Below are 19,371 nucleotides of genomic sequence, written 5' to 3' on the forward strand. Positions count from 1 at the left end.
GTTAAAAGTTAAATGGACTTCCACAATTTGTAGAACACTGAAATAAGTAGAACATTACACTGATCTTGATTTGATGAATGATGTTGAAACTAAGATTATCCTCTATTTGAGCTAACTTCTGTTTTCAAGGCAGCTTTTTTGATTTACATCTGCAAGGAGAACCAGCTTGGAATGTTTTGCAGTGCTGAGAGGGAAAACAAAGGTGTCTGGGAAGAGTTATTGGTCTACTCCTGTCATGTTCATTCAACTCTGCTTTGTAAGTTAAAAAAAAAATCTGCATACTCTCTCTTGGTATTTAACTATTTTAAAAGTGTTGATTGAACTCTGGAGAGTGTGGTGCTACAAAGTATCCAAATTCTGAAAAAGTGTCAAAATCAAAACGGTGGTATTTTTTACTGTGAATAATCTCATTATATTGGGGGCTGTATTAAACTCTTGTTATGAATGTCTTTACTTAATTGGCAAACAAGATTTTTAACACGATATTTTGTATGTATGTATGTATGTATGTATATATTTATTTATTTACATCTACGAAATTATTTGTTAGAAGATCTTGTTTGTGGTCACACTCCCAACCCTGTTTGGTCTCTCTAATGCACCCACTTTCTCTTTACCACATGAAGAGGGAAGCAGAGGGGGTTTGGGGATGTGTTGGGTGTGGGGGTGAGTGTGACTATGGGAACAAGGAGGCAAGATTCTACAATCTACCTCTTGAGAAGAGAGATAGGACAACACAGCAGGAGTACATCCAACTCGAGCCTCTTGCGGAATCCATCCCAGTGCGTGCTCACATTTCGACACATTTTCCGACGTGCTGCTGCGTTTTAGTTGCTCCTGTTGAGCTGTGTGTGTCACCCAGTGGACATCTGTATTTGTGTGTGTGTGTGTACGTGTGTGTGTTTTTATGCAATATGAATCCCTTAAATAGGGCCAATCTATTTTAATCTCACCTGCCACTGTTACCTTACACTGATTGATGTCATGCTAAATGAGTCAAGACACAGAGAAATGCCTGTGGGAGTCAGGGGGTTGGGGGGCAGTGTGTATATACTGTATATATGTGTGTGCGCGTGTGTGTGTGCATGCGTGTTTATCCATGCTTCTGCTGAGGCGCTAACAGGTTTCCTCCGCCTTGTTGGAAGGTCACTGGTGTCCTTGGTGATGTCTCCATGTGTGTGGTAATCAGCACCATGGACAGCAGCGGCCATTCCCTCCCCACGAGCACCTCAGCAGACATTCGTCTCCTTTCAATCACAGAGATTCCCGCTGTTCGTTTTTCTCTACTTTCATTGTGCCAATCTAAAAGAATTGGAAACGCTGCCCATTACGCTTCACTCTTCGTTTCACCCTGATCTTCAACACTGACGGAAAGGAAACACAGAAGCGAGATGTGAGAGAGCTTCAGGCAGCCACATCTATTAATACAAACTCGAAGAGAGAAGCCCTCCTAGAAACACTTTCTGATGATGACAGGTTCACACAGCCCACTGAGGGCTAAAACACAACAGCGGGAAGCCCTGGGAAGTCCTGATTTAAAACTTGCGACTGAGATGAGCTTCCATGTGACGCTTTGGAGAGCTGTTGCAAGCAAATGGAAGCGAGGACAAAAATCGGGGGAGAGATGAGAGATAAGAGACTGCTACTATATGCAGAGAGTTTGGGGAGAGAGAGAGAGATAGAGAGAGAGAGAGAGAAAGTAAGCGAGAGACAGAGTGAGAGAGAGAGATTGAGAGAAAGAGAGAGAATGAGAGAGAGAGAGAGAGGGCGAGGGAGAGAGGGAGAGAGCAAGAGGGTGCAGATAGCGGGTGGGGAAAACCTCCTCTGTGAAAGGATGATGTCAGTCTCTGCAGCTCAGCCCCGGTTCCCAATTCGATGGGGTGAGCACAATCTCTCAAGCAGACGGGAGGGTGCCAGACAAACCAAGAAGAAGAAGAGCAAGAAAGAGAAGAAGAAATATGAGGGAAGGTCTGCTGAATGAAGACCTGCAGGTATGTATGTCACATTATCGTGCTTCTGTGAGTTCCTTCATTAGTGCCCTTTGTTGTGTGCGCTGCTTGCCAGTAGGCTTTAGTTTAGCACTGTGTGTAATGTAGAGTTTATCATTATTCTTCACATACTGTACATAATGGACACAACAGCAATGCCCTCTGGGCTACAGTCAGGTAAAGCACCAGCCACAACATTATGACGACTTGCACTGTATAAAAATATCCACTGCAAGAGATCAATCAATTCTTCTTCTTATTATTATTATTATTATGTGTTCAGTTTTTAGTAACACAGCGAATTTCTCCATTGCAAGACAAATAAAGGTTTTCTTATCTTATCTTATTCTAACAATATTTCATTATTGCGTCATTCAGTGTGCAGGTGTAGAATCGCATCATAATGAGAGCTAATATTGTCTCTTAACTCTCATGTAACTATTCGAGGCAACCAAAATATTAGACACAGCTCTCAGTACGATGGAGTTCAGTTCTCCACCACTCCAACCCTCAACCACAATAATAAAAATAATTATAATAATCACATTTTCAGTGAATGCCTCTGAAGCAGCATAAAAAAAAACCCTGACCATTTTTATCTTTATGAAGGCAACCTTTTCGATGATGCTGTGGCTCGTCTGTGTGTACGTGGTGAGTCATCCTGTAACTGCATCGTGAATACACAGTAGGTCGCCTTATCCGTTATCGCAAAAGGGCAATGTGATGTTCAAAGTCACACACACTAATACAGCCAGATAGGAGGGAGAATGGCTCGATGACAGCGTGTTTGAGGTCACATTCAACAGGCGGTGACACTGACAGAAACGCGAGTGATTATTGGACTCACTGCGTGTCGTCTTCCCCTTTGTGTGACATTGACTTCCACGCTGTGAGCCGCAAAGGAGAGGAGGTCACACATGGTCACTTTTCACTGGCAATTGTGGTGAATTTAAAGCCTCAGGATGTGGGCACGCCGCTAACTTGGTTACTGCGTGGATTCCGCCGAGCCATGACGGATGAAATTCACTGTTTCGGTCCATTACATTTCAGGGTGTTGCATTAAGTTCTCTGTGAAGGATGCTTGTGAGGCAAAGGCAAGTCTGCAGGTCAACAGGTAGCATACAGAATCATTTTCACTGTAGGATAACTGATTGCTTTTGGTGATAGTTTTTTTTTGGGGAGAGGGGGAAGATTTTGTAAGGTAACTAAATCAAGACACTACATGTTGACTACTTTACCCTGAATGTAATATGAATTGCAAAACAAGAAAAAAAAGACATCTTGAATGAAAAACCAGTACTATGATGAATGATAGTGTTTTTGTTTTCAGATTTGTGCATGCACACCGAAATGCTCGTGAGGCATTTTAATAGTTTGGCATTAAGTCAACTACTAAATAAAATTGGGTAAAATCAACACCATTTACTTGGACATGCTGCCATGAAAACTCAATTTACCAAGCCAAAAAGAGCCTGCTTTTAAAATGCCACTAATAAGAATTCATTCAAAGCTGTTTGCTATGTCAACTAATTGTACTTTATTATTATTATTATAATCATTATTATTATTATGATCAGGTTCAATGAACTTAATATGTTTGAGTTGAATGAATACCTGTTGTATGAAGTGAAAGTATGCCTTTTTTTGTTTGTTTGTTTGCTTGAGTTGTTGAGCAGCGACCTTTTTCTTCCGCACTAGGGCCCATTTAGAAGTGTCCCTGACAACACCTTGAACATGCGACCATAAGTATTTCACATGACAGTCCACAGACACGGCTTCATATTGCGATCCTCTCCTCAAAATTGAGCGATTTGCCATGACTCCACTGTGGGGTGTCGGGTTTCACTCACTGCCAGCATTTTATTTGTTTGCCTGGCCTTGCAGCTGCAACGCCATTAATCGGAATAATCAAACAGGTCAAGCTTTTGTTCCCATTGTCTCACTCTTACAGCCAGACTCAAGTGAGGTAACAAATGGTTGAGTCAATAAAAAGTCTTTGAGCTGTGACTTCCCGCTGAGAAGGCCCTAATTAAAGTGTGCTTGACTTTACTTTCATGTTTCCGCTTCCATTTCACGCACAGTATATTATTATCCTCTCATTTGTTTAGCGATTCCTTTTCATGCCTCTTATAAACTACTTCTGCGAGCTCTATAGCGTCTTAACACGGATACAGGGCGCAGGTACCTCTTTATGTTCGAGCGGAAGCAAGGTTGCGATTGTTGTCAGGCTACATTGGTATGATGTCTTGATTTCTGTGTCGTCTTCATTTTCACAGGGGAAATGTGTTCATATTGAATTATTCATCCAAATTCTCAATGTAGAACACAGCTTTCACATCACACAACCCCAATGGAATTTCGTTACAATATAGTCTGTGTGTGCAGTCATCCCTTTCCTTCCTTCCATCCATCTCCAGCTCCCCTGCCATTCCCAGCAGAGGAGACCTGCGCGACCCTCGGCCCGAGTGTCATTACCGCTGACCAGCGGCTCGTCTCCTGCGGCCCCTATCCATCCTCCCTTAGAGGCGACCGGGAGGTGAGATGAAAATGGAAAGGCAAAAATGGATGAAATTGTCAGGAATGATGTAAACAGACAGACAAGGAGCGGAGAAGAGAAAAGCAGACAAAGGTGAGTTGCTGAGTTAGTAGTAGGAGAAGAAATAGAGGCTGTCAGCAGACGGAGGGGAAGGAGCCGAAGATGAGAAGCGACAGGGAAGGAGCCTTGCAAATGGAGAGAAGAGATGCTATTTCAAGACGATACTCCCTGATAATGTCGCTCCACTTCAAAGTGCAACGCGTTCCTGTCATGCTCCTGCACGTCTGGGCCTCTGGAGAATTTCCTCATAGATCACATGATAACAGGATGCTTGCCACTGGGGCGCGTGTGTGTGCGTGTGCGTGTGTGTGTGTGTGTTGGGGTTGTACTTACTACTTCATGTGGCACTGTGGCTTGCTTTCTTCTCGCACACAGTTGACCGGAGGATGTGGAAGGAGGAGAGTGACTGCATGCTGCGCCGGGCATCGCATTAAATTGAAAGGTAGCGCGAATGTGGATTGAACCCATAGGTTGGTACAACACAGAACAAGACTCAATCACTAAATAAAATGAATTTGCACCTTTGGATCATGACCATCCCACACACTTTTTAGGCAGTGTTGTTTTGCTCAATTGATCGAATGATTAACAACAAAAACATGTTTCAAGAGATGTCGCCAACCATCATCCTATGTTGGGCATATCGAAGGATACACCTCCAATTAATATTAACTCTATATAATGCATATTTGATTGTCTCGCAATTACTAGAAACATAATATTGACTTTGTTTTTATTTTGGCAATTTAGTCAATAGATATGTTATTTCATTTGTTGGGATTTGAATGACGGTATATAATTTCAGAAAAGGATGAAATATTTAGTTGTTAGTTCATGCATCACGGTCCGGCGAGATCACAGATTTTGTTTGCGTGTGTGTGTGTGTGTGTGTGGAAGTGTCATTGCAGTGGTTACTCTATTTTGTTTGAGTGTGTTCAAATACCTTAAAAATTAAAGTACCACCATTACTATAAACACATGCCGAGAGTGTATTTCAATAGGGTATTTCTGTATTGTGGATTTCAGTTACTGCAGGGTTGGGCTGGAATGTTACATGAGCAAAGGAGGCGGGTGATGACTCTGCTGGTAATTAATTCGGGATTCCGTCTAGATGGACGTAGAGTGTTGCATATTTGATATTTTATACATAAGCTTGATATAGATTCATATTGTGCAAAAGAGAATGCAACCTGATTGATATCAATAAATGAGTGATGTATTGGTGTTTCCCAACTTTTTTTTTCCCCACTCGAACATTCTGTTGATATTCTGTAAATTGAGCACAATTTACATGTAACATAACATCAATTTCTCCACCCCCATCTCCCTTTTTTTTCAGGTTTCATAATTCTTCAGAGGCTGTCTGTCTTCTGTGCCTCCACATGCAAGCCAGTGTGTACTATGGCTTTTTATTCCTATGTGATGATGGCAAATGCTCATGTAGGAATAGAAGCCACTTTATACATGGTGTGAGGACAACGTGACGTGTGCCTGCTGCAGAAGAGCACACGGCTCAATAAATAGGAGCCCGTTCCCTGCAGTGAAGATAGGTTTGTGACCGTCATTCTGAGCTGGCGACAATAATATAAAGTGTGTCATTGATGTGTGCGCATCTGTCTTTGCCGGCTGGCAGCAGCGCCGCTTTGTGTTTGACGCACGGCGTGACAGCGGATCTGCAGGGACGACAAAGTGATGTACAATGGAAGAAAAGGAGCCAGGAGGGATCGATACAGATCTTTAATAACTATAAAATAGGCACTTGGTGATCCACTTTACAGCTTGCACGAGGCACCGACTGCACTTATGCACTTCCCTTTCTTGTCATTCCTTTGCACATTATTAAAATAAAACTTTGACACGAAGTATTACACAGACAATGACCTACCTAAAATACTATACAAAACAAGATACATACAGTATAAACAAAATAAAGCACCTTTTGTTGTCCAAGTAAATACTCTTGAGTATTAAACAGTTTGGAGTTGCTGACACAGATGATGGTGTTTGTGGGTGTGTATGCGTGTGTGAGAGTGAGTGCGTTTGTGTGTGTATGTGTGTGTGGGAGGGTTTGGTTTTATCAGTGCACGGGAAGAACTCCGAATACAGGTGGAAGGACGGCGAAGCCCTTGTATGCACCTGAGTTTATACAATGGAATCTTTCCTAATATAGTCTTGGAGCAGCCTACAGATGGAGCCCTCGGAGAGTTTACACAGTATCTTGAATGAACCAAGAAACACACAATGTGATCAGTGTGCCATATAACTGCTACAGGTCTCATGTTCCCTTCTGAGGATGTTGGCATTCACATTACAATAAAACAAAATGTAGCACCATGTAACGTTTATACAAAAGGCTAATAGAATGCAGTGCAGTAATGTTACAATAATATTTGGGAAGCATGTACAAAGACAAGAGTCCAGGTCAACAATTACATCATTTGGTCCATTTCCAAAAAAAGATGCTCATGGGTAAGACCATGTGGTGAATGCAAAATGAACATGCATTTCTTAATAGGATGTGTTTATCTGTCTTTTCAAGTATTCTTTTTCTTTTCTTTTTTTTTTATAGACATCTGAAATATAATCTCTGGAACAGATATAATATATATACTGTATATATATACTGTATATATATATATATATATATATATATATATATGTATATATATATAAAGCAAAAGCAGAAAAGATTTTTCTGGATAATGTTTTCATTTTTTTAGCAAAAAAAAAATATATATATATACTGTATGTATATATATATATGGCATTTGTCCTCACATTCGTGTGATACAAGCGCATGTACAAAAAAGACATAAAGTGACTATGTATTAAAGATAGCATTTCACAGAAAAGAGCTGTGCAATCTCATTCACCATCATGAATTAAGTATAAAATCTTAAGAACTGTGAAATTTAAAAAAAAAGTTTTTAATTCACAGGTCCCTCAATGTCCGCTCAGTTAATAGATTCGGACGTGTCCTTCCTTAAAGGAATCTTAAAGCTTGTGAGTTTCTGGCCAAACAGCTGGCTTAGGAGGTGGTTTTGGGACTCTGCTGTCCTGTAGGAGTGGCTCTCTATTGACCTCACCCCCTGCTTCGTCCTGGACTTGTTCAAGGAATTGTTCATGGGGACAGAAGACACTCGAGAAATGGAGGTGTGCAGGGGCCTCCCCACAGCTCCTTTTTTGTTTTTGTAATCCCCGTTATGAGGGGCCGCAATGTCAGCTTTCTTTGGTGTACAGCTATCAAGCAAACTTCGTTTCAACTGCAAGCCCAATGTCGATGTCTTGCACTTGGATACTATCTTGTTGCTCACAACATCATCCCGCACTGAAGCTAGAACAGGGTAGTCGTTGGGGCTGTCAAATTTTCTTTGCGTGGAGGGATTCAAATACTTGCTGGCGTGGTACTTCTTTTTGACCTTTGAGTCCATCCCTAAGTTCTCCTGAGTTGCCGGGAAGGAAACTCTCTGCATGCTGTGCGGCGATTTGGCGTCCTTCCTCTTCTTCTGTGACCTCTGGGGTTCTTTCTCCTCATTGGATGCTGAGGATGTGGCCGAAGCCTTGGATTGGCAGACCTGCGTTGATTCTGTAGCCTTCATGCTGGGTTTAGAGTTGTCACTTGCTCGGAGTTTGTCCTTCTGTTCGGCCCCATTAAATGAAGCTTGTTGTTCGCTGACAGCTCTGGGTGGAGAATTCTCGGCCATCACGTCAGCTGCGAGCAGCGACTCGGGTATCTTTGCAGTGACTTGCTGTTCTCTCAGGATGCTGAGAGAGTCTTTCGTTGTTGGAAGTGAATCATTTGTTTCTGTGTCCCCGTAAGACGAGATGCCATTCAATAGAGTGGTCTCCACCCTTTCACCACTTCTCTCTTGACAAGCTGACCACTGGGGGGTCTCCACTCGAATGCACACAGACTCACTCTCCTCTTTAACATCACATGGTTCGGTTGTGGATTCTCCATCAACTCCTTGGTGAAGATGAGTTGCGGACGTTGCGTCGATTTCCTCTTCCTTGGGGGCGGCAGACGTGGAGCCCAACGAAATACATTTCTCCAGCTCCACCAGGAGATCGGAGTAATCCTCAGCAATGTTCTCAGTCTTCACATTGGTGCTGTTTGTGTCACTGTGGTAGTCATTCGTGGTGGTCTGTGTGGAGTCATCCAGCATGGGCACAGTCGCTTCGAGCATGGGCACAGCCGCTTGAGGAATCTGTGTTTCCGAGGCTTGATTTAGGTGCAGCGAGCCCACACTGGCAATGCCACTGTCGGTGCTATTCTCCTGCAGACTGTCGGAGAGAATCCTTCTCTTTTTACTTGCAGGGGAATCACATTCATCTTCCCTGCACAGAGATGCTTTGACGGGCCTGTGAACACCTCGGAACTTGAAGATTTTGTTCCCCCCTGACAGGTGTTTTTCCATGTGGCGATCAAACTGCTCCTTCTTCGAGAAGGTGTAGTTGCAGGTGCTGCAGATGAAAGACTTTTTAATCACGTGCATGACATCAGCACACAGCTCACAGGTGTAGAGGGTGGTGTGTTTGAAGTCCACCTCGTCCGCTTCCTTGTGTGCTATCTTCAGATGCTCTTTGAGGTCGTGGGCCTCTTGATATGAGACGGGACATTTGTGACACAGGAAAATCTTCTCCAAATTGTGAACCACCAGGTGTCGCTGAAGTTTGAAGGGTTTAGGGAACCGCTTCCCACAGTGGTGGCAGTCTCTGGAGGGATCCTTGCAATTGGGATGCATCTCCACATTTTTCGGGGCTTCCGTTTTGTGAAGGACCTCAAGTGGGGTCAGTGTGTTCTTGTTGCCGCCTCCTCCACCACTGCTGCCTCTAGATTTGCTAAGTTTTCGCTCAGCCCCGTCTGAGGTTTTGCTTGCCTCCAAGTTGCCGTTGGCAACAACTGTCTTTTCTTGTTCTTTAGTGGCTTTGCTGGTCTCTTTGTTGGCTTTGCTGGGCCGATGCTGCATTATGGAAGTGATGAAGTTCTTCACAGCCGTTTCCTGCATGAAGCATCCTGGAATGGTCAACATGGAGCCCTGAGTCTGACCCCGGCGAGCAAACTGAGTGGCGTGCTCTCGTAAATGCTCATTGTACATCCACACATCCGAGATCTCCTTCAAGCACATTCCGCAGGTCCAAATGCCAGTTTTGTTCTTTGCGTGCTTCTCCCACAGATGGTCTCGCAACTGCTCCCTGGAGCTGAACTTGCGTTGGACACACATGTAGCAGGTGGGCGGAGGTGACGGATTGTGGGACAACTTGTGAAAGTTGAGCTCGCCAAGAGTGAGAAACCACGTGAAGCAAACTTTGCACTTGTACTGCTTATCTTTAACCTTTGTACCACCTTCTTGCCGCTTTCGACCTCGCCGTTCCATTAGCTTTTTCGATTTTTCGTCAATGTTCTCCATGTCGGCACATGCGGCCGGGGGAGCCACAGAGACATCTTTGCTAGAGTCGAAGAACTGAATTTCAGGTAGCTGAAAGGTCGTGCTGATGTTTTGAATATCAATGTGGAGATTATGAGCACTCTCTGTGACACATTGCTCCGCGGTGTAAGCATTGTCCTGGAGGGGCAGAGAGCAAGCTGGCTTTGACGCCTCTGCTTGATTGGTCATTGGCTCAGAGGCCACCGTGGAGTCTGCGTTCAGCACACCGAAATCCTGAGAGCAACTCCACTCAACTGTAGCTTGAGCGACAGTGCTTTGAAATTGATTCAAAGGGTTGTTTTGGAGGTCTTCTTGATCATTTTGTTGACCATCAGACATTGCCTTTGCATCAGGGACTTTCAGCGCATTGTTGTGACACATGTTTAACATGATGGTGTCATCAATAGATATCGTCTCATATTCACACGGGGCTGTGCGATTGTCACTGCGCGTCTTCTCTGTTTGGCTCTCCAAGTGAGGGGTTGTATTGTGTGTTTCTGGTGGAGGGGTGCAGTCCCGAGTAACATCCAAATCAGATAAAAGCTTCTGTCTTTTATTTCTTTTTCCATAAACTCGCGGGCACTTTTTCCTTTTTGCCTCTTCGTCTCTTGGAAACAGTTGTGAGAATATGGTGTCATCGTCAAGTAAGGCCTTCAGATCAGGACTTATGCCGGGAGGAGTGAGAGGAGGCGGAGTCAAACAATCGAGTGGATGGAGCTTGTCTGACGAGACGTCGTTTTGCTCAAATTTGACCTCGACCGCCACCTTTCGAAGAATCTCTTGGGCAAGTTTCTCATCAGATTGTCCATGTTCATCGCTCTCGTCTGCAGCAGCATACAGACTTTTTGTGGATGTGTGGTGTTTTGTGGTCATATTCTCCTCTATCGATGGGTCATTATTTGCACATACGCCCCCTTCAACCTCCTCACTCAGGTCTGTGCATAAACTCTTGTCTGTATCTGTGACTCCATTGACTCCTGCAGTTTCACTGAGAACATTTGTCTCTTCAGTTGGAGATTGGGATGTATTCTCAGAGCCAAAGTTTGAAGTCAGACCGAGAAGTGTTTGCTCTGTTCCAGTTCCATGTCTGTCAGGCTTTTCTTGCTCGAGCAGCACATTGCTTTTAAACTCGGGAGTTATAGCCTGGAGGAGGTCTGTTTTTAATATATTCAAAAGCTCATCTGAGAACGGGTCAAGCTTCGAGTTTTCCTCGCTATTTTTGTTCTTCCGAGCTTTGCTGGTCTTTTTTGTTTTGGTTGGCAGCAGAGAATTTTGATTGCCCATTTCATCTGCTGCCACTGCACTCCCCTCGACTGCCATTTCCTCCGCGGCTGACTCATTGGAGGACGCTTTCAATATTGGGGTGGTGCTAGTCTCTGTCATTTCATCTATTTGGGTCGGGGATGGCTGTGAGTCATTTTTATGTTTCTTCTCTCCAGTTTGTTTCTTCTCTCCAGTTCGAGGTGCTTCATAAATAAGCGACATTCCCTGATTGCCTGATGTTGTGCTTGGTGGGCCAAATGGCTTTTCACTTTTGGCTGCATGTTTCATGGCCTTATGTCTCTTCAAACCTGGCACTGTCCTGAAACACAGGAAACAGATTTCACAAAGTACTTTCCCCTGCTGATGGTTGTTCTGAACCTTTTTTGGTGAGGTTTCTTTTTTCAAACACAGACCGGGTTCCGATAATGGTCCATTTTCACAGTGGATGAGTGACTTAGGGGTGAGCAGACAACTTGAAATGCCTTGAATGGGAAGTAGACTGCATTCTGCCACTGCTAATGATGATTCAGCCTTTCGAAGAGGCAATTTGAGAGATTCACAGGAATGGGGCCTCGCCTCCACATCTTCATTTACATTACCGGCCGGGGAATCTGTGCGTTGGAGTTCAGCCGAAAGACCCAAACATATGTCTTGTATAACTAGTGGTTCATGTAATGAACTTATTTCATTTGCCTCAGCGGGATTCAGCGACAACGTGGTGTCAGAGGGTGGTTGGTTAAAAATCAGTGTTGGAGTAAAGCATTGGTCATGATCATCGCTGTGACCCTGTTTTGTGTAGGGATTACCATCCGATTTGCTCGCCGGTGAGATCGGAATGTAGTCGTATTGAGTCAGTTGCGGAGGCTCATCGGAGTTGTTCTTGTAATTCAGAGGACTCAGCTTGAAATCATGAGAAGGCTCGCTGTTGTCAAAGCTTTGTGATTGCTCAACTCTGACGGATCCAGGACTTGGAAAATGGATGTGGGCGTCAAAGTTAGGAAGTTCAAGGTGCGGCGGACTATTTAATGAACAATCCATCTTGACTGTTGTCTTCGTGGCACAGTCCATAAACTCCTTTTGGTATTCAGGCTTGGCATCAGGTAATCTTGTTCTTTGACTTGGACTTGGGTCAACAGAGCTATTACATTGAGTTTGATGTGTGTCGTCTTGAATGTCCATTTCCTGATGTTGTGTTAAAACTGGGCTGATTGGCGAAGAGGTGTGTAGAAAGGTACAATGATCTCCATCTACTCCGTCTCTGCATGGTGAATTCAGGTGGCTTGCCATGAAGTCCACAGGCAAATCTCCTTTGATGTCGTGAACATCTAAAATATCCCCTTTTTTGTGAATTGCATTGATTGACAGATTTGAGTCACTTTTCAAAGAGTCATGAACCTGGGGAGCCTCGCAGGGATAATTTGTAGCACCAGTGTTATTGAGGCTTTCCATCTGTTTTAGGACTAACAGGCTGTTTTGTCCCATTGATTGGATGTCTTGAAATGTTAAGCCATTCTGGGTACTTTCGGTGTTACTTTCCACAAGAATTGGACTGCAGGGCTTATCTGTGGTGATTATGTCCACTAATAAGCCAGGATTTGGGCCAACATTGTGAACGTCAACGAAACAATGTGCATTCTCAATGCTACTTTCGGCATGCTCACATTTCAATTCATCACCGTAGGCCATTACATCTGGTGACTTGTGAATGTCGACACTGGATTGAAGGAGAGTTGCTGATGAAGGAATACGCGCCTTTACATCCTGATAACTGTCTGTCAAATGTGGTGGGCCATCACAATTCTGAGGTGACCGATTCCCATTTTTGTCTGTGCAAGTGTCCTCGTCTGCCTGAGCACCCACCACGCTCAAGGGATGAGATGACGCAATCAGCGTATTCGTCTCAGGTACATGCCCATCTGAAATTAATTCCATCTCGGCCTTGCTGATGCTGTTTTTGCTGGGCTCGCTTGGCTCTGATGAAATCTGCTGGTTTACATAGACTATGTGGTCAGCACTGTGAGGGAGAGATGACTGTGATTCTTTGAGAATGAATTCAATATCGTCCTTCTGCTCCTTGATATTTGAAGGTGAAAATATATTCTGCTTCTCCGTAATTGCCTCCTTTGCACTGTGATCTTCTCCCTTTGCTGAATGACACTCACTTTCTTGTTGTGGACTTGTGAGGGAGGTGGCATTTGGCTTCCTGTGTTGTGATATAATGGATTTGCTTTGGAATAGAGAGTCAGACATGACCTCAATACTTTTCATCAGTTCTTTTGTGTATTGGTTCTGCTGTAAGACGTCTTCCTCTTTTGTTTCAACAGCAGAGTCTTTCTTTAGATTTCTCTCCTCTGCCTTGTGGTCATTATGGAGTTGTGGGGTCACTGTTATTACATCTGAGGCGTCGCCCCCTTTTTTGGCATAATCCTCAAAGGCTCCTGGCTCACTGTGAATACTACTGTGGGGACTGTGGTGCCCACTCACCAGGTCGAAGTGGAATGGACTGCTCCACGGAAGTTCTGGTTCATTGAAGGGCTCCGAAGCCACTGGCGCGTCGATGGTATCATTTTCCGACTCTTCACTGAGCCGCAAAGGTGAGAATTTGCTCATTTGCAGTGGCTTTGGGTCCTCTTGGCTGAGTGGAGTTTCCAACTTTGTTGTCTGCAGCTGGTTTTCAAGCTCGTTTACGATTCGCTTGATTTCCAACTCATCCTCGGAGGCGCAGCTGTTAAGATTTGCACTGTAGTCAATTATTTTTTCTGGCAGAGACAAAGCCACATCACTGTAATCTGATTTATTTTCGCCGGATTTTTCCAAAACGCCTTTATACTGAGAAATCTCATCCGGTAGCACTGGGCTTACGATTAGGTTCCAGTCTCTTTGTTCCAGAAATGGAGAAAACGAGGGCACAAATTCTTCTTTTTTGTCAACCGTGCTCTCCAATGAATGGAAACCCTCTTTCTGAATCGGCATGTCAGTGTAAAGGCCACTGTCGAATGCTGCTAGGTCGCCAAACATTGACGAGGTGTCAAATGTAAGAGGAGACTTCATGAGCCCCTGATCCTGATCCAGGGGGTAGGGTATGAGGTGGAGTGACTCTTTTTGGCTTTGGGTTGGTGAAAGGCACACTTCATCAATGAGGGAGGGGCAAAGAGTCACGGGTTTGTTCACGTCTAGCTCATTTGCCAGAGCAATCGCCGTCGTTTCCTTTGCCACGTGCACAATGTCACTCTGTTTTTCAAACGTAGCGCTCCCTGTCATTTCTGCATGCTTGGAACGGGGCCGCTGTCTCTTTTTGCCCTTTTTACCTTTGTCAACGTTGGAATCTGTTTCTTTGTTGCTAGTGGGCGAGCGTGAAATAAAATGCGAGGCTGATTTGTTATCTGTACCGCCACAGTGGCTTTGTTCTTCTTTGGGGCACAAATTGTCCGTGCTTTCTAATGGGTTTGTACACAAACTGACTGTTGGGATATTTTCTTGGATCAGCTCTCTTGATTTGATATTGCTTATTTTTTCAAACTCTGCGACTGATGAGGATGGCAGCGAGTCAACCATTTCTGCACATGGAAGTGAGCTTGTTGAGCTGTCTGTACGCTCTTTGTTGTCAAAGAGACTGGCTTTGTCATCGTTACGCCTCTTCAAAGATTTGGTGAATGTCAGTGCTGGTGTGCTGGTCTCGCTGCACGCCTTCTGTTGGGAGGAGCTTTTATGGCTCTTTTGCTCGGAAGATTCTTTTTTGTTTATGTCGGCCTTTCTCTCACAGTCTGATTCGATGCGGTCAATGCTTTTGGGGCTGTTCACGCTGTCGCTTGAAACACTCACAGAAGTGCTGAGTTCACTGCTTGTGGATGACCTGCTACCCCTCCTCTTGAGTCTCTGAGGGGAGTCCTGTTTCTCAGATGAAAGAGAAATCTCCTCACTCTTCTTCACCTCAAAACACTCTTTTGAGTCATGCCTCCACGCTGCTTGGTCCCTCTCGCTCCGAGCTCGCCATTTACACTCTTTGGTGTATGTGTATTTACACCGACTACTTTGGTTGAGTCGGCCCTGGCTCGCTATCTTGACTGGCTCACACTCATCATCTGAGTCTGAAACATAGTCGTACTCTCCAAATGCAGGGTTCTGTGCAGCGGGCGTCAGTTTTTCCATCACTAAGGAAAACTGGAGGTTTTTGCTGCCTTTTACATTGAGCTTATTTTTTTGTTGCACTATTTTATGTATGAGCTCTTTGCTCCAGGTGCCACCTCCAGTGCTTCGCCTCTTGCCCTCTTTCACCGCAGCCCTCTGGGTTGGAGATGTGGAGGTTTGAATGGGCGCTGACGCTCCAAGTGCAGGTCTGTCCTGAAAGCTTTTAAAAGCACAACGTTCAGAGAACCCGCTGGATAAGAGAACTCTTGGGGTACTTGTATTTTCGTCGTCACTTTTACCCAGCTTTCCTGCCTCCTTCACTTTACTCTCATGCTCCTTCATCTTCTCCCTTGTGGCGGTTTTGGGAATTCTCAGAGAGGTCTCCTTTTTCGTGTTGTTTTTTTTCTGATTGCGTACAAAGTTAGGAGGTGTTTTCGCAGGTTTGTCGCTCAATGTTTTATTTCCCTTGGGGCTCTCAACATCTGAATCGTAAAAAGATTTTTCCTGTCTGGAGGAGCTGCAGTCGAGGGCTGCTTGTTCGTCTTTGTTCTCAATTACGACCGATTCTTTTGTTTTCACGCACTGTTTGTTGGATGTTGCTTTGACGGTGTTGAGGTCATCATCAGCAAAAGCGTCAATAAAGCTACTGTCGATCTCTGCATTGTCTGACTGATACCCAAGTCCATTCAGCGCTTCTGTAATTAAGCTGTCTAACTTGGCATCCTCCATTTCCAGTTCTGGGAGAGCAACGGGGAGGTTGGCAGACCCGGAGAACAAGTTAAGTTTCATTGGATCATCCTTGCTGTCAACCTTTGCGTCATTGTCTGATATCAGCTCGCCATTCTTATTCAGGCCCAACAAAGAAAGATGAAGGTCAGAAGGGCATCCTGACAGAGAAACATTTGGCGGAGATGACACTGCTTTTGCTGGTTCTGTGTGGAACTTCCGATTGTCTTCGAGCTTTGGCATGTTGGGCTGTGTGCAGTATTGCTTATGCCCCAGAAAAGAAGCAACATTGCTGAAATTCTGATCGCACTGCTTACAAGTCAGAAGTACATCCAACTGGTCAAGATTTGCTGTGGTTAATGAATTGGCAAACAGCTGATGTGCGGAGTAAGGTGGGGGAGGCTGGTGATGCTCCATCCCATAACTGTCCATATAAGCTTTGCTACCATCCATTGCTGTCTTTGCGTGAGTGCTGCTTTGCAGGTAGCCCATCATGTTGTCTTTGTCTCTGTCTGGTGCGTAAGGAATGTTTCTTTGACCTTCGACATGAAACTGATGGGGCTGAGTGCTGAGGTGATCGGGAGCTAACTGGGTTTTGGACTGGGGCTGGTGATAAAACGGGACGGGGGCACCTGCCTTTGACATCTGACTTTCCTCAGAGGTGTTGACTGGGCTGGCGGATGCTGGGGAGAGGGAGGAACAGGTACTACTAGCTGCAGGGGTATGAGCTGGCGAAGGCAAAGGGGATTCATAAGGTGACACCATCATCAGGCCCATGGGTGCAACTTGCAATGGTGAATAGCTGTAGCTCCTGGACGATGAAACGGGAATAGTTTGGTTGAGCCCGAAATACAAAGCCTTGTTTTTTGAGTCGCATAGTTGTGCATGACTCATTTCTACTTTGAACGTTGAGACCTGTTTGACAGCCTCCTGCCTTTGGTTCGCAAAACCTTCGCTATTTCTGCTGCTTGGAAATGAACTGGGGACTTTGAGCGAGCTGTTTTTATGTGATTTGTTATCATCCTGCCATTCAGAAGGAGAAACCATGAAGGAAACTTTCTGATTGCATATTTTGCTTTGATAACTCAACTCGGCTGATGGCCGCAGTTTCGGCCACTGCATTCTGTTGTCTTTCGATAGCCTTTTGTCAGGTGTGGACTGGTTCTGAAATTGAAACTTGTCAGTCACATCACTGTACTGAACTGTGTTTTGCTCCACTGGTAAAAAAGTCTTACTTGGCCCCTCCCAGGTGTGCGGTAACCCATTTACAATATTATTATTATTATTGCTATTTTTATCAAATTGCACTGAGCTTGTGCGAACACTATTGCCTGTTGAACTGTTTAACGTTTTGCTAAGAAAGTGCATTTGTGTGTGCGGAAGAGTTCTCGTGTGGTGCACACTCGCTTGTGTTCTTTGGTTGGCAGCTGTGTCTTTCAGGTGACAGTTCCTCATGCTCCCCGGGGCTATGGTTGCATCCTTACCATCAACCTGTCCAAGACCGTCTGTGCTCTCTGGCAGGGCATTCTTTCCCTGCTCCGGCTGCTGCGAGATGGAAGCGGAGCTGTCAGTGCTGGTCGAGTCCTCACTCAGTTTCCTGGGGCACTGAATGGAGGCTGCAACCCCTTGAAGAAACTGCGACTGCTGGCTGTGAGGATAAGAGCCCCTGGGCTCCGGCTGCTGTTCATTACTGAATTTAGTGCTGTTTTGAGCAAGGTTTGGCCCCTCTACAGGCAAAAAGGAAAATGAATTATGAGTCCCATGAACAGAACCGTGGGAGGAGTCTGTAAAGTCTTGGGATTGCTGACTCTGTTGACAGGGAAAAGAGTCAGAGGTTGACTCTTCCAGAAAATTATATCCATATTGAAATGAGCCAGGCACGAGGGCATTTGTCTTGTTGTCTGTCGGAGCAGTGGATTTTTGCGATGAAGCATAGTTAGCACCATTAAAAGTCCTCTCCGGAGACTGCCAGGTGTTTGAGGCATTCAGCTGAAAGTCAGTCAGGATCAGCTGGCCGCCCGACTGTGCGCTGTTGTTCTCCATTGTGGCAGGCTGCTGTTTCTGTGTCAGGGGGAGATGTGGGTGGGATGATGCCCCACTTGCAGATCCCAGTGCCTGTGAGGTATAGCTTGGAGAGGTAAGGTTCGAGGAGGCCTCTTGGAAACAGCAACCGTAGTTGACGTCTTCTTGCTGTACTTCAACCTCTCTCTCTGGTATACTGGGAGTGTGGAATCTGTAGCTGCCCGAGACTTGGCCACGGCCGGTGTCCAGTTTCGTTGCTGGTGAAACCTTCTGCTGTGGGTAGGCAATCCCAATGTTGAGGTTCGAGCGGGTGTTGGTAATGCTGAGACTGTACAGGTGCTGTGGGTTGCCGCGCTCTGACTTTCCAGACCGCTTGTTCTTCTCTCTGCCGCGTCCCTTTCCACTTGGTGACTGGGGACTTCCTTTGCCACTGGACCAGGTTCTGTCAATGGCAAACTTTGATCTGTTCTGCAATGATCTGAAGTCAATCTTGCCTGCCTGCTGTGGCCGGATTACAGCCTCACGCTGATGAGCACCGTCACGTTCCTTTTTTACTTTGTCAAGCTTGGGGCCTCTGCTGCTGGCTCTGGCATCAGTGTTTGCGTTTGAAAAGTGCTCTGAAGACTCCTTTGTGGTTTTGACACTCTTCTGTTGCACTGCTGTCCCCTCATCCTGCAGTTTGGACTCAGCGCCCAGCTCTTTGACAGCATGCATTCGCTGAGTCTCTCCTGCCATGGTGCACTACGAGTGCGTTGAAGGTCCGCGTCTCAGATGAGGTGTCTGGGTGACAGAGGCATCGTCTTCTGGATTGCATGAATCAGCAAACGTCCACGAGGAAGTGCAAGGACAGGGCTCGCTTTACTTCCATTTTGAGCTGATGATCTGGCAGCCCAGCACATCAGACCTGGAGGAACACAGAACACAGGATACGTTAAAAAGGCTTTCGCTCTTTTATAACGACTTTTCCTCACATATCAAGAAAGACGAGCCAAACATCACGCATTATTCATAATCTAACGTCTGTGAACGCAAGAAAAAACATGAATTACTCCAACTTGAATCAAAAACAAAAGAACTGCAGTCATATCGGTTAACTAGACTCAGGACATAAACATTTTATCATGATTTTCATGAGTGTATTTTTTTCCCTCCCCGTTTTAGCCAGCAGAGGGAACCATTGCATCACGTTACAATTTGGCTTCCAAGGCACCAACTGCAG

General features: G+C 45.1%; 1 protein-coding gene and 2 long non-coding RNA genes across 3 annotated transcripts in view; 2 read left to right on the forward strand and 1 right to left on the reverse strand.

Annotated features, from left to right (window-relative positions):
- Positions 1-1,861: 1,861 nt before the first annotated feature.
- Positions 1,862-5,868, forward strand: LOC147205825 (uncharacterized). Its single transcript, XR_015100748.1, has 3 exons — positions 1,862-1,991; positions 4,406-4,524; positions 4,960-5,868. It is a non-coding gene; the product is annotated as an uncharacterized LOC147205825 (long non-coding RNA).
- A 76-nt stretch (positions 5,869-5,944) lies between these two features.
- On the forward strand, positions 5,945-6,539 carry LOC147205826 (uncharacterized). The gene is made up of 2 exons (XR_015100747.1): positions 5,945-6,134; positions 6,218-6,539. It is a non-coding gene; the product is annotated as an uncharacterized LOC147205826 (long non-coding RNA).
- Positions 6,307-19,371, reverse strand: part of znf469 (zinc finger protein 469) — a 49,327-nt gene continuing 36,262 nt past the window's right edge. The window contains exon 2 of the mRNA XM_086109604.1: positions 6,307-19,056. Coding sequence (XP_085965730.1) covers positions 7,539-18,887 — 11,349 coding nt within the window. The 5' untranslated portion in view covers positions 18,888-19,056 and the 3' untranslated portion in view covers positions 6,307-7,538. The remainder of the gene's footprint in view (positions 19,057-19,371) is intronic.

This window comes from Hippocampus guttulatus, chromosome 4 (assembly GCF_054856545.1).
Source record: "Hippocampus guttulatus isolate MCC_2025c chromosome 4, RoL_Hgut_1.0, whole genome shotgun sequence".
In the NCBI taxonomy this organism is placed as follows: Eukaryota; Metazoa; Chordata; class Actinopteri; order Syngnathiformes; family Syngnathidae; genus Hippocampus; species Hippocampus guttulatus.